At 37.0% G+C, this 14,489-nt stretch overlaps 1 protein-coding gene across 1 annotated transcript in view; it reads left to right on the top strand.

Moving 5' to 3' along the window:
* The window catches only part of LOC139736561 (dolichyl-diphosphooligosaccharide--protein glycosyltransferase subunit 2-like), a 50,790-nt gene that overhangs the window by 25,807 nt on the left and 10,494 nt on the right, over positions 1-14,489 (top strand). The window contains exons 2-8 of the mRNA XM_071647309.1: positions 4,620-4,717; positions 7,953-8,146; positions 9,412-9,507; positions 11,463-11,571; positions 12,167-12,230; positions 13,502-13,622; positions 14,377-14,463. Coding sequence (XP_071503410.1) covers positions 4,708-4,717; positions 7,953-8,146; positions 9,412-9,507; positions 11,463-11,571; positions 12,167-12,230; positions 13,502-13,622; positions 14,377-14,463 — 681 coding nt within the window. The 5' untranslated portion in view covers positions 4,620-4,707. The remainder of the gene's footprint in view (positions 1-4,619; positions 4,718-7,952; positions 8,147-9,411; positions 9,508-11,462; positions 11,572-12,166; positions 12,231-13,501; positions 13,623-14,376; positions 14,464-14,489) is intronic.

Below are 14,489 nucleotides of genomic sequence, written 5' to 3'. Positions count from 1 at the left end.
TTGTATTTACATACATATATGAAAAAAATACTTATCTATTACTCCTTTACAATAACATGATTAAATGAAGACATTTGAGATTTAAATGTGATACATGTAGCGTAATTCTACAAAGTTGTTGTTGTTAACAAGGAAACCAAAAGTTAGCACACGTGCTAGTCGAGATTGGTCACCTTGATCTTCAAAATGCTAAACACAAACGAAAAATTATTACATGGTTGGTTGAAATGGCTGTTAATATTTAGATACAATGTACATCATATATTTTCTAACATAGAAAACTAATTATACTTGATACAGTATATAATATCTATTAGAGAAGGAAATCTGCAAGGCATTTACGAAATGTAGATCTTTTGCTTTGTTCACGCATTTCTCGTGGCAATGTGTTCCAAAGTTTTGGTCCTAAGTAAGAAATCGAAAATTGTCCCTGTGTGGTTCTAAATTTTGGTAAGTACAACATTCTTTTTTCACTTGTTCTTGTCCTGTAAGCATGATGCACAATTTGGCAATAGTCATACAGAGGGTGCGGGATAGTTCCATTGCAGAGATCGTACATAAATGTTAAAACTGAGAACTTATGTAACCAAACAACATCTAGAAGTTTGAATCGTTGGAACAATGGTTCTGAATGTGTTCGTAAAGTCGAAAATGTTACAGCTCTCATTTTTTGAGAAATATGTATACAATTTAAATGAGATTTATAAGTACTGCCCCATACCTCAATACCATATATGTGTGGTTGTATAAAAGATTTATACAAAAGCACAAGAATGCGCTGCGGAACGTACTGTCTTAATTTATACAGTACACCTACTTTCCTTCGAACACATTTATAATTTACCAATTGAATGTGAGGTTTCCAAGTTAGATGACAATCAATCTGAGTTCCGATAAAGGATGCAACACTCACTTCATCAATGTCTGTGTCAGAAAGTTTTATTGCACCCCTCATCGCAACTAACTGGCGTTTTCTTCTTATTACCATATAATTTGTTTTATTTAAATTGATTGTAATTTTATTGGCATTACACCATGTTTGAACTTTGTGCAGGTTTTCATTTACTTCATTCACATCTATTTCTTTTTGGCGAGCAGCATAAGTATGAAAAATATTTGAATCGTCGGCAAACAATCTGAATTTAAAGAAAGAGCAAGAGCGTGGCAAACCATTTATAAATATCAAAAAGAGTGTAGGCCCCAAAACTGACCCTTGCGGGACACCACAAGTTATAGTCTTCGGTGTCGAGACCATTCTATAAGATAGCAGCTGAGATCTGTTGGACAGATAATCAGCAAACCATTGAAGTGGAATTCCACGAATACCATAATGAGCCAGTTTACATAGAAGAATATCATGATTTATCGTATCAAAAGCCATTTTAAAATCTATAAAGATACCAATTGTTACTTTTCCTTCATCAAGTGATGTCATTAGTGTATTTACAAGATCAATTAAAGACAATTCCGTACTGTATCTTTTACGAAAGCCATACTGGTGTTTATAAAAAATATCATTGGACTCAAAAAAATCAACCAGTCTATCATTTACAATAATTCTCTAAAACCTTTCCAATTATTGGCAGAACGGAGATAGGTCGGTAATTTCCAAGGTCCGATTTTGGTCCTTTTTTATGTATTGGCGTTACTTGAGGATAAATTCCAGTTTCTAAGGACAAATTAAAAATGAGTATATGAATATAAGAACGACCCAAGTCCATGGAAGACCATTTCGAGTAAACTAAAAAAAAAAACTTCATATCTTTTTTGTTGTCCAATAATATTCTATTTAACTGTGATGGGAAGGCAGCATTGTATATACAAATTAGAACATAATTATATTATTATGACAATTAACATTTACATTAATTGTGGAGAGGCCATTTTGTGTGGTGGACTTGGGTCGTTCTTTGATTCATATACATGATATTCTGCTATAGAGATGAGAGAAGGATGAGAGAGGGCGCTACGATATGAATGTAAGAATGACCCAAGTCCTTCAATCTTACATTAATATAAGATTTAACTCATTCATTTCAGGCACTTCCGGGGGTAACTAGGATTTATCATTTATACACAAGATGAGTCTATGCATAAGCTACAATTTCCCATGTCAAACTGAATTTGGCCAAAAATTGGACTTGGGTCGTTCTTATATTCAGGTCTTCAAATGTAAAGCAATGACTTACAAACAAAACTTGCTGCATCCTTTAATAATCTTACTGGTAAATTATCATATCCATGTGATTTCTTAGAATCTAATGCGAATAAGATATCGAACACTTCTTTCTCTGTAACTGGCCTCCAAAATAACGATTTATTATTCTTTCCCCCAAGAATTCTTTTAGATTAATTTGTGCTTCAGGAATCTTAGTGGCCAACTTTGCTCCTACAGTAACAAAATAGTCATTAAGCTCTTCTGCTATTTCTTTTGCAGAAAAAAAAAACCAGATTTAACTTCATCATCTTTAAATTTCTAAACTTGCAGTATGTTCTTTACCAGGATTTAACAACTCATTGACTATTTTCCGTGTTTTACCCAAATCTTGCTTATTATCACTAAACATACTACTATAATAAGCCCGTTTGGCATTCTTCAAAACAGTAGTTAAAATATTTCGATATACCTTGTACTCCCTTTCATATTTTAGATCAAAAATTGATGACCTATACTTTTTATACAATTTGTATTTCTTTTTAATTGATTTTAAAATCGCCTTTGTTACCCATGGATTTTTAGGGTAACATTTTGAATGACTAGTACTATTGTTCTTTCTTAATGGAGCATGTTTATCACATATTTCCCGAAATATACCATAAAATACAGAATATGCATCATTCACATCTTTACACTTATACACATAATCCCACCTTGCATTTGCTAAGTCTAAACAATATAAATCGACATCATAATGTTTATACGATCGTACAACTTTCCCAAAAGTTGGGATGATACTTTTAAAATAGAACATACTTTCAAAGACAGTAAAGATTGGAAGATGGTATGAAACATCAGCCTCGATAACACCTGCATGTATATTAAACATGTCCATATTTGTATACAAAATATAAATGATCAATCAAGGAAGCAGAATTTCGGGTTAATCTAGTTGGAAAAAGGATCACTTGAGACAATCCAATACAATGCATGACAGTTAGAAAGTTTTCTGAATCTTTTCCAATATCAATAAGATCGATGTTAAAATCACCCATAATCAAACAATTATGTCTTACCAATTTTAAAGCATGCAATTGTGACCCTGCACCTCAAAACAAACAAAAAGTCGCCAGACATGAATTTTTAGTTAAGACCATACACCGTGTATTCTGAAAGAGCAGACTTTAAGCTTTAAAATTATGTATAACTCAAATCAAATGGACTCTCCTAACCTATCTAAATATTGGAAAGAAAGCACAAACTCAGGAAAAGTGTGAACTGAGAAAAGAGGCTCTGAAGCACGGTGTCTATTCAAGCGCTTAATCTTTACCAAACCGTCCTGGCTGTGCGATGAATGAGACAAAAAACAGGAAGTAAACCACCAGAGTAACAACAATGAAGGGATTATCAGATTAAACTGAAATTAAGCATGCCTCATCAACACATTCTGTCCATAATTAATGCCAACTTTCAAAGCAGTAACACTATCCTTTCAAAAGTTATTAGAGTTGAAAGTGAAGAGTGTGGACAAGGTTTTTCAGAAATGAAAAAGGCGGGATTCTAAAGACACACCTAATCACACTATTCTACCAAAAATGTTCGAGATAAACTGCTCAAAAAGCACACTTTCCTGCCCGTTTTATGATACCAAATTTAAGCATAATGTATAAAAGAAGACCCGCTCTTTCAGAAAATATGAAAAAGTCAAGTTCGGCTAGGTTGACCCATTTCACTTATTTTCAGACCAGTCCTCATGCAAAATCAGTGTGTGCGACTTTACGTTCGTTTTGAGGTGCACGGTCACAATTGTACATTCAAGAAAGATTCTTGGAATTCTGTAATGTTTGCAATAATATTTTAGGAAAAGTCACCAATTGGTTGAAATCGGGTAAAGGGTGTAAGAGTCGCGGGTGGCAAACGAAGATTATGGTTGGGGCACAGTCTGTGCGCCCCCCCCCCCCCTTGCTGCTTTATAGGGTTAAATAGGCCTTCTCTTGATCCTTGGCCACGATCAGCGCTCACAGTGATTGCATTATGACCAGCCTTCCCACCAAACATGAACTTGAGTACGCAAGATCAAAAGGAGATCAAAAAGAGAGGAATAATGAAAAATGACATAGTAGTGCTTTGTAATACAGTGTTTGATTTTCAAAATGAATCTACAATCATTTACTCGAAATCTTAAGATCAACCTGTATCATCATTATTGGTTTCCGTATCATTTTTATTTGACCTTTTATTATTATCCCTTATAATAGTGACTTCTGACATAGTTTTCCTGTGAAAGTGATATTCATAACGAAAATGGAAAGAACAAACAAATTTAATTGATGATTAGACAATTAAAGAATAAGGTCTATAATTTTTGAATCATGATTATGCCTCAACAACAGCTGCTGCAGCTGTCAGCGGAGCCAATAACACCGTACATGTAATTGTTATCACTTTGACGTTTGCACAGGTTTTCAGGTTGTGGAGCAGCAGCAGCTAGCTAGCGGTGAGAAACCCATAATGCACCTCTTCACCTTGGTACTTGTCTGAACGGCGAAATGGCGAGAGGTAAAGTGAAGAAATTTGTCATCATTTTGTCAAAGATGAGTGTGTGTATGAGCATATGGGTGTGAATGATAATAATGCCTAATACTTGTGATAATGTTGTCCCGTTGTATGGAGCGTCATACCCTGCAGAAAGGTTAAAAAACTGCTGCTTTTCGATGTGTCATTAGCATCAACTATGAGGGCTGCACTGGGCTGTCCGCTACCTAGGCCAGTCCTGTGCGAGGGGACGCTAGCCACGGAAGTGTTGCCACGTGTTGAATTCACGGCAACCCCTGAGCGCAAGATGTACACGTAGGCGGTTGTGTTCATTCCCACCCTTTGCTGGCCAGTTACTGTACAGTCGTACGATGTCTACCTAAGTCCCATATACGTGTATTAATGTTGGGATTTCTCAATTACAAACTTCGTTTAGTAAACAGGGGAAACGAAGGAAGGAGTGAAGAATAAAAGGGGAAATGATCTGAAAACAGCATTCATGTACAAGTAGTAAAATTAATGAATTGTTTGATTTGGGTGGAAAGTTATTTTGTGTTATGTGTTTTGTGTGTTTCATCATTTTACATCCAATTCCCCATTGGCGCATTCCATTGACATTGTTGCACTTCCATCAACTGGTTGAAAAATCAGATGTTTTGGAAATTGTGTATCAGGATATTCCATGGTTGACTGAGTAGTCGAGATCGAGTGCATTCTTCCAGTACTATTGCATTGTTGGAAGAATTGGAATAAGGCATATATTATAGAAATATAAAGTCAACTTTTACTGATGGAATCGTGTTGACTGTTGATTTGTTTCTGAAATGAATTTGCTTTGCAGCTTTGTTGAGTGTGTTGTGCCATATAATTATAAATATGTACGTTTTCAAACGCGTTTGATATCGCTTTTTAACCTGCAAAAGCATTTTGGGGTGTAGAGAAAATGGCAAACAAACAAAGCAAGACAGCAATTGTGAATTTATTTGTAGCAGCAGTATCCGTTTGAACTGCTTAAGAAACCTTTCAAGTCTTTGTGTTAATTTGCTTTTAGTTTTGGAGGATAAGCAGCAGGCAGCAGAGCTACCAAGTCTCACGCATTCTGCGTGAGACTCAAGCATTTAGGGTCTGTCTCACGATCTCACGCATGTCACCCATTTTTCTCACGCATCTGGTGAAGTCTGCAATTTGGGTCAAAAATAAGGAGCATAGCTCAAAGGATTAAAGTGATAGTTGCAATTGAAGGTATATTTCCCTTTTGCCTTTCAAAATTAGTAAAAGATAGTCACTTAAGTATGCATCAGATCGCTTCATTAAGAGCTAATAATTTAAAAAAGCTCCCTACCATGGGAGAGGGACACCCTCCTCGTTCGCGTGCGCATGCGCGCGAGCGCCGAGACGCCGAGTCATAAAAATCTCACTTATAAAAGTTTTTTGAACTTGGCATCTCTGAGGCAGTGATGATTAGGGCATTGCTGCTGCTGCCACAACTTGTGTACTTTGGGTTTTAAACTGAGCATCTTGAGATTGAGAATCCGTTTTCTTATCCACTGAGCAACAGCAGCTCAGCATTGGCATAAATATAAGCTTTACCCCAAACTGTGGGGGGGCTTTATGGGACCCCTCTCGACGTGCTTCATGATAAATCTCAATCTGTAACAAAAAGATATTGCACCGCGACGTTTCATGACTCTTTTTAAGTCTTGCACAATTTTAGAGACCAAATTCGCGACACGTGGCTACGTACATTGTAGTTCTGCAATATTTTGTAAGTGCATGTCAGACCCGAAATTGCTCTAAAACATGATTTCATGTACAAATCCAAAGCAAATTCTGTTTCTAGCCAAAATTCATGAATGCATCATTATTTCTACTTGTACTGATTGAAATCAATTAATTTCATGTTTATAATCGTAATAGTGTCGCCTATGATTTCCATCACAAAAAAAAATAGAAAAAAAGTATAAAAAATGAAATACATAAGAAGTTTTTAAAATGTCAATGAAATACATTTAAAAAAATTGATACTGCTTTTTTTTCTGTACCTTCAATAAGAATCCTAAAAAGAGTACCTAGACAGTAGTTTAGGACCTTTACAGATTTACAGCCAATCTTTAATTTATTATATGCAAAAATTAGCATATATATGGAAAAAAATGCCAGTTTTCCTCGCGATCACGCCATCAACGGCCAAGATCTTGGGGGAGCTGAATGAACCCCACCCCATCCAGTCTTGCATCAAAATAGCCCAGTATTTTTATGGTTAATAACACATCAGTTTACTATGTATGATATAATCATTGTCTTTATTATAAAATCACTGCCATTGTTATTACCAGTACTACTTGTACTATTCTTGTATGTTACAAAATGTACTTCTGCTACAAATACTTCTGCTCCAACTGCTGCTTAATCTTCAATTTTTTCTTCTTTGGTACTGTCCAACACCCCTTGGACAGTATTCTCTTGCTACCATTTTGTATAATGCTATAAGTTATTGACATAGTACATGTAGTCATCACCCCTATAAAGCCGGTTTGGATTTATATCCTGCACATGAGCAACAGATAAGGATCATTAATTGTAAAGAAACACAATGGAACAATGAGCTGTAATGAGCATTGTCATAGATTGTGCGTAAATGGTAACTACTGTATCTGTACCTTACAGCAAAAGAACATTTTCTAAACAGTTTGGGGTGGGTGGCTTTTATCTCTATGTCAAAGCAAGTACACTGTATGGTTACATTTTTAAAGGTCCTGTTTGCCTTTGGGAGCAGTGATTTGAAAAATGTTCAAGATATCGCATTTGATGCATATGTGTAGGTCTGTTGTATCACAAAATATCCTACCATATAAATATTTTGCATTAAAACCTAAGATAAAAGGAGATATCAATATTTTGCTCAATAAACCGTAATTGTAGATGGTATAGTCTGAAAACATCTTTATTATTTATTATCCACATTTTGTGCATTAATTTTAACAATACAAATAACATCGATTATACATCTACATCTGTTTGTATAAATTCAAATTTTTTGCAGTAGTTTCTATCCATAAGTCACATTTTAGAACTATTTTTAAAAGCACTAATGCTGGGTTTATGTTTCATTTTCAAATTGTAAATTATGCATTTAAAGTGGGTGATTATCTAGCCTTACATTTTGTTGTTGTTGAAGGTTTTAAGTTTGGGGGTCATTTGAATGAACCATCGCTATTAAACTGTAAACTGTTTTCTTGTTTAAACCTGTTTGTTGCAGGCTTAGTGCTGCTGCTGGTGCTGGTTTTCACTGTGGTGGGTCAGGCCCTGACACCCCTGTCCACCCTCTCCCCGGAGAGTCAGGCGCGGTTCAGGACCATCTTTGAGCAGGCCCGGCCCTACGCCGACCTGAGCAGCGCCCACTACGCCATCCTTGGCCTCAAGCTGCTTGGTGCCCCCGTGCCCCAGGCTCAGGTTTGTTGCTTTGCTGCCCTCTATGGTTAAGATTCTTCAAAGCTGCCAAGTGTCAAGATGTTTCTGCATGGAGGCTTTGTAGAAATGTCATTTTTGTTTTCATATCTGGATTTTACCTTTTTGTGCCAATGAGTAAATTGTGCACAAATGTTGTACACAAACTTATGGGCAGAAAATACATATAGCCCGTAGAGGATTTAAGATAATAAATCTCCCCAACTTTGGAAGTACATTGTATTTTTGCCTGCTGTAAAATGCTATTTCATATTCCTGATATCTGATCAAAGGAAAATTGTGAGGTTTCCGCATGGTTAGCTCACTCATTTACATATTCATATCCACTCTATAAGAACTGTTTTTGTAGAAATTAGCAAAACTTCAAAAGTCATAACTTCCTTATTTTTCATCCAATTTCTGTCAATTAAATTGCTCCTTTTTATCAGACTATTGGACTGGATTTCCCCTTTAACGTGACTTTGATGAGGATGCTTACATGAAACTTTAATACCAGTATACAGGGGATGACAGCTATGTGTATTTTGCTAATCAGAGAGTATCCATTTTGTATCACAAGCTTACCTTGGGGATCACATTACCCCCTTCCCATGGTGTATTGAGCAGATGGAATACAATTCTTTTATAATGCCTTGCAAAACAAAAACAAACCAAGTGGTCAACAGTTCAATCTTGAAAATCCCCCCTTCTGAACCTGTTGAGGGCACTTTGTATCATACACTTGTACGCCTGTACCTGATACATCCAGTGTAATAGTTCCTGCAGAGTTACCCCCATCAAGTGTGTGAGAATTTGGGTGCAGAAATAATCATCATTGACACCTCTGAATTTCATTGAATGAATCAATATGAAATTATTATTAGATTGATGTGGTAAAATTCACAAAATCAGGTAAAAAAACAAAACTGATGGATGTGCAGAAACATTGCCAATATGAGAAAAAAGGGGATCTATAACTTCTTGATGTATGTGTTGCCTTTGTAGAATCAAATACAGATGGAAATCAAGAGGCTAAGGACATTTGGAAACCTCAACAAAAATGTGATGTATGTATAGATTAACCATAAGAGTTCAAAAGAGATAATTTTCTCTAATTCTACTTTACGAAACACAAGGTAAATTTTCAAAGACTGTGATAAAAAGATTGCCAGGAAACCACTATGTAGAAATGGGATATGTGGGTCTTGGATTTGTGACACATCTTGTTTTTGCTGCCAATGATTCAATGTCTTGTGATATTTTGTTGTTAGGAGGCATGTAACTATCTGAAGGGAGAGCTAGATGCTGGCAGCGTTCAGTCAGTCTTCCATGCCACCACAGCAGCCAAGGCGCTTGGCAATTGCAAGGTGAGTTTTCAACCAAATTATCAATTCTTTGCATTGCAGCCAGGGAAACAGACAGAAAAAAAAAATACCGGGTGGTAATAAAATAAAACATAAAAGCCAATAAAAACGTAGAAAGCTTCAATAACTGGGATTGCATTTTGTGTGAATTATCCAGGTGCTTTTGTATGTAGCTACTAACACACAAAAGTACATGCATTTTCTGCATGATGACATGTTAGGATGCATACTATCGAAGTATTTTGTGCTTATACATTTTACTTGTCTTGTAGTCTGGGCACCAGAGGCTGAACCTTGTTTTACTGTTTGCTTGAAGTTTTGAATGGTTTTACCTATTTCAAGGGTGCCGAATCCAAGTGTAGTTGATGTTCTTCTGGCATCATTGAGGTTTTTGATGTATTCAAGATGGCAGCCAAAATGGACATTAATAAACTTGAATATCTCAAAAAACTCTTACGGATTCAAGAGTTGCATCAACCATATTCAGAATCAGTACCCTTAAAGAAGGTAACACCATCATTTTTATATTGGTTTATTCACCATTTATAATGAAGTACTTCAATTTGAATTTCAATTTTTGGTAGAAATCTTCAAATAGATAATACATGACATAATGCATATTGATACAAAAGTAGCATCAATTTGAGTCGGATACTGATACAGCACCCTCAAAATAAAGTAAGCCTATCAATTATTTTCATATCAGTTATTGACAGGCATTTTGGATATCTCAAAACCCTAAGGGACACAAAGTTGCCATATCCATAATCAGATTCAACACCCTCAGAAATAGCTTAAAACCAACAAGTCTTTTTAACTTTGCATCATTTAAAAAGAAATATACAGGAATTTGAATTTTGGATGGCCATCTTCAATATCTCAGAATATTCAAGAGTTCAAAAGTCTCATCTGGATTCTTATTCAGCACCCTCCAAAGACAGTAAAACCTTGTCTGTGTGTCCAAATCTTCACCGTTTATGTCGAAATGTATAAGAATTTCAGATTTTGGAGGCCATTTTGGGGACCATTTTTGATATCAAAACACCCTTCAGGATGCCAGAGTTGCATCATCCCCATCCACATTCAAATTCAGCACCCTCGACTATAGAAAAATATAGAGCAGATGGTAAGGTTCATAGACCAAAAATCTCACTTTGGCACCCATACTAGTTATCTGAGCAAGCGGGCTTACTGTACAAATACATTGTAACAGCACCACACAACTTCTTCAATCACAGTGGTCTCAAATGTCTGTCCTGTATATATGTTTCCCATTGGTTTTTGTCGCATTACTTGCAACAAGAATTTCTTGTGCAAAAATTGCACAACAGCAGCTCATGCAGTGGCATCCATAAATCAAGTTTTGCTTGTCATGAATTGTTTTTTGGAGACATCTCCACGATGTCTCCTGGAGACCAAACTGGTGTAGGAGAATTGCGAGAGAATACATTATGGAACATGCTTTCTTTTTCGAGACTTTTTCCAGTCTCCAGATGATCAAGGAGATACACTATTGTATCTCATCTATGTCTCCCAAGTCCATAGTCGCTGCCAAATTTTGGAGACTAATTTTGTCTACAAGGTCTCAAAGATGTCTCCACAACCCCCATCGACCCATTAATGACCTTTCGGAGACAAAGCCATGCTCAGAAACACTTTCCATTCTCCAGCTTTAATAGGAGATGTCTCTGACATGTATCCTGTATATAGTCGCAGCCAAGTCGTGGAGAGTAATTTTGTCTGCATTTCTTAATAGATGTCTCTGCGACCTTGCAGAGACTCACTCATTGTCATCTCCATGACTAAAAAGATGTCTCGGAGACGTTGCGGCAGCATCTGTATTAATGATGCATCTTTTTGTATGTGTGTAACATCAGAAATGAGGAAAAAAAAATCAAAAGAATATAGATTGTTTATATTACACATCTCATATGTGTCCTTTCATGTGTCTTTTAAAGGTGTCGTTGACAAATGCCCAGCAGGTCCTCAACAGCGCCATCACAGACAGCTCAGATGTAGCGACGGTCTTCTATGCCGTCTCTGCTCTGGCGGCCCTTGGTCTCACGAGTAAGTTCATCATTTCTCCCCACACTTCCCTTTCCCTCCCCTCCCCTCCCTCATGCTCTTTCCCCGCCAACAATGCATATCTTCTAAGAGACGAGTTCAACTTCTTTGGTTCCCATTGCGTGAGGTTAGTGGTGCAGTATTGGTGCAGTCGAATATGTTCTGCTGACAATTTTTTTTTAGTCAAGTGCTTTGACACAAGGAACAGTGTTATCATGAAACAATGACTTGGTGTTATAGCAGTTGAACAACCTTTTGCTGCTTTTTGAAAAAAGTGATCATTGTCTTTATGTACATCATGTGCATTATGGTAATTTTATTCTCTCAGATTTTGTTTCAAAAAGTGGGCTAACAGTTGCAAAATGAATGTCATGCCAAAATATTACTTGCCGTATTAAACCTAAGTGCCTGGTATACGTATCATCCCCATGGTGGTTAATCGCTAGTTTTACTTCTTTAAAATCCCTTTAATTATATATCACATTCATTGTGGTGGCTTGTGACTGGGATATTAACCACTGATGAATTGTCTTTAGTGCATTTCCCGTTTTGTGAAATATTTCTCATTTTCCCATTTCTCTCTACCTCTACGCCATAGTCAATTCAGCCGATGTCGTGAAGGCCTTGGATGCTGGACTGAAAAAAGATGACAGTGTTTTGAGGTAACACATACAATTTATAACATTACTTTAATTAGAAACCAATACTGTATAGGCCATATATTTCGCGAGCCTAAATTTTTGCGAATCAGGAATTCGCGACGATTTGGAGTCCTGACGTGAACAAAGAAGTGTAAACGTGTACATCACATTTATATCGGGATGAGAGTCAATATTTTTGTGTGTCTTTATTTTCGCGAATTTCACCCGACTCGCGAAATTTGTGAAAATAAATACCTCGCGAAATATTCTGCGTATACAGTATATGGAAATGCATGTGGGATTGTCAGTATCGTAATGGAGGAATTAAGAAAGAACGGGTTTGTTGCTTGAAACAAGATGGAAACAGTTGAGAAAATGCAAACTGCGTGCAGTATTCAGGTGCTAGTTAGCAATTCTATACTTACAGATAACTGCTATTGAAGCTGTTTTAGCATCTAAGCTCAGTGTCCATCCGTGATATTAAAAAGGAATGGAAAAGCAGCCATAATGTGGCCATTTGCTGTAACTAGTGCAGGGGTACTGTGGTATAGTGGATAAGACTCTCGACACTAGATCGGAGGACCCGAGTTCAATTCTCACCCAGTGCTTGCGTCCTTGGACAAGATGTTTTCACCTACAATGTTCAGGTGTATAAATGGGTTCCTAGCAATGCTAGGGTAATGTAAAAGTGGAAATTTTTTGCTTGCCAAATATTCCTGTGTGGGGTGTCTTGATTCCGCGGAATTAAGAACACGCGAAACTCTTTTCTACCGGCTAAGCGCAAAAAATTAGTCGCACGAAAATATCCACTTTTACAGTAATAGTAATGGCAGGGACATCTGGTAGAGCAGCGGCAATACTGAAGAGGCTACCCTGGGTAAAGATTTCCACAGCCATTTTCATTCCTGAAGGGGGTAATTCTAAGAATCTAAACCAAGCATATGTGCATGGTAGACTGCCTGAGAGTGGGTTGGGTGAAGGGGGGGGGGGGGTAAGAAAGAGGAGACAGAATATCCTCCGCCACCTTCTTTTCGGGTGCATGCCATGAGACCAACACCCACAGTCATACAGCCTACAAGTTATACGGCCGACAAGTCATACAGCCTATGAGTTGGACACTAAAGCAAACAAGGCCCACGATACCGACTGTGTCTGTCAAACATGTGGGCTGTTTTTACCTAGTGTCAGTCTGTTGGGCTTTATTTGACTCGTGCCGAACTCGTGGGCTGTACTATTCATGGGTGTCAGTCTTGTTGGATGACCCCTTCTTTTCTTTCTTTCCTGTTCCCTAGCTCCAGCCTGGCCCTGCACGTTGCCTCCATGCTCTCCAATGAAACCAACCTCGACAAGTTCCATGACCTCATCGAAGATATCGTCGCTCAGGCTGACGAAGTGGGGGAGAAATATTTGCAGGTAAAGTTGTGTGCCGTTGTGCTCTTTTTGTTCGGAATAGGCTCTACTGTGTTTTGATATGTGACCGTGCATCACAAACCAAACAAAAAGTCGCACAAACCTATTTTTGCAGGAGGTTTCAAAATGGTTCAAATTTGTCAACGTTGTAGATCTTTGTTGTTGTTGTTGTTGTTGTTGATATGTTTGAAAAGGACTTTTTTTTTCTACATAATTGAAAAGTTTGGAATCATAAGAAGACAGAGAAATTGTGAATTTTGCAGTTTTCTTCAACACCTTATTGTAGAGTAGTGTTTTAAACAATTTTTACTTGCTCCTTTTACATTGATTTTCTTAAAAACCCGCTACATACCATTCACTTTCAGTTCCAAACACTTTTAAAAGCATGCTGCTGCTGCTTTGAAAGTTGGAATTAGTCATGAATAGAATGTACTTAAAACAGTGCTACAATTTTCAGCATCATCTGATAATCCCCTTATTGTGATTACTATGGAGATTTACATCTTTTTTTGTGTGTGACCCATTTATTGTACAGAGCATGGCTTGATGAGGCTTCAGCACTTGCCTAGACCTTCAACTTCAAAGCCTCTTTTCTCAGTAAATACTTTGTAATTGCGTGTGTCTGTTTATTTCAGGGAGTATTGGAAAGTGATGCATTATGACTCATTAGCTTTGTATTGGATTTATTTCTTGAGTATAAAACAACCTTTTGAATACCACTTTTTAATCTTTGTGCATTTCATTGCATCTCCTACAGTTTGATTCCTTACAACAAACATCTCTTTTTGTGGAAGGAGCTTATAAACTTTCTGGAGTGGTTAATAAACCTCCTGTTATTACCAAGGTGAGTATTAAATGAAGTGTTAAACG

Source organism: Diadema antillarum, unplaced genomic scaffold, assembly GCF_040938485.1.
Source record: "Diadema antillarum isolate AM-2024a unplaced genomic scaffold, OU_Dant_1.0 seq00000652_RagTag, whole genome shotgun sequence".
NCBI classification, from domain to species: Eukaryota; Metazoa; Echinodermata; class Echinoidea; order Diadematoida; family Diadematidae; genus Diadema; species Diadema antillarum.
The sequence above is the reverse complement of the archived record's forward strand: the minus strand, read 5'-3'. Positions and strand labels throughout refer to the sequence as shown.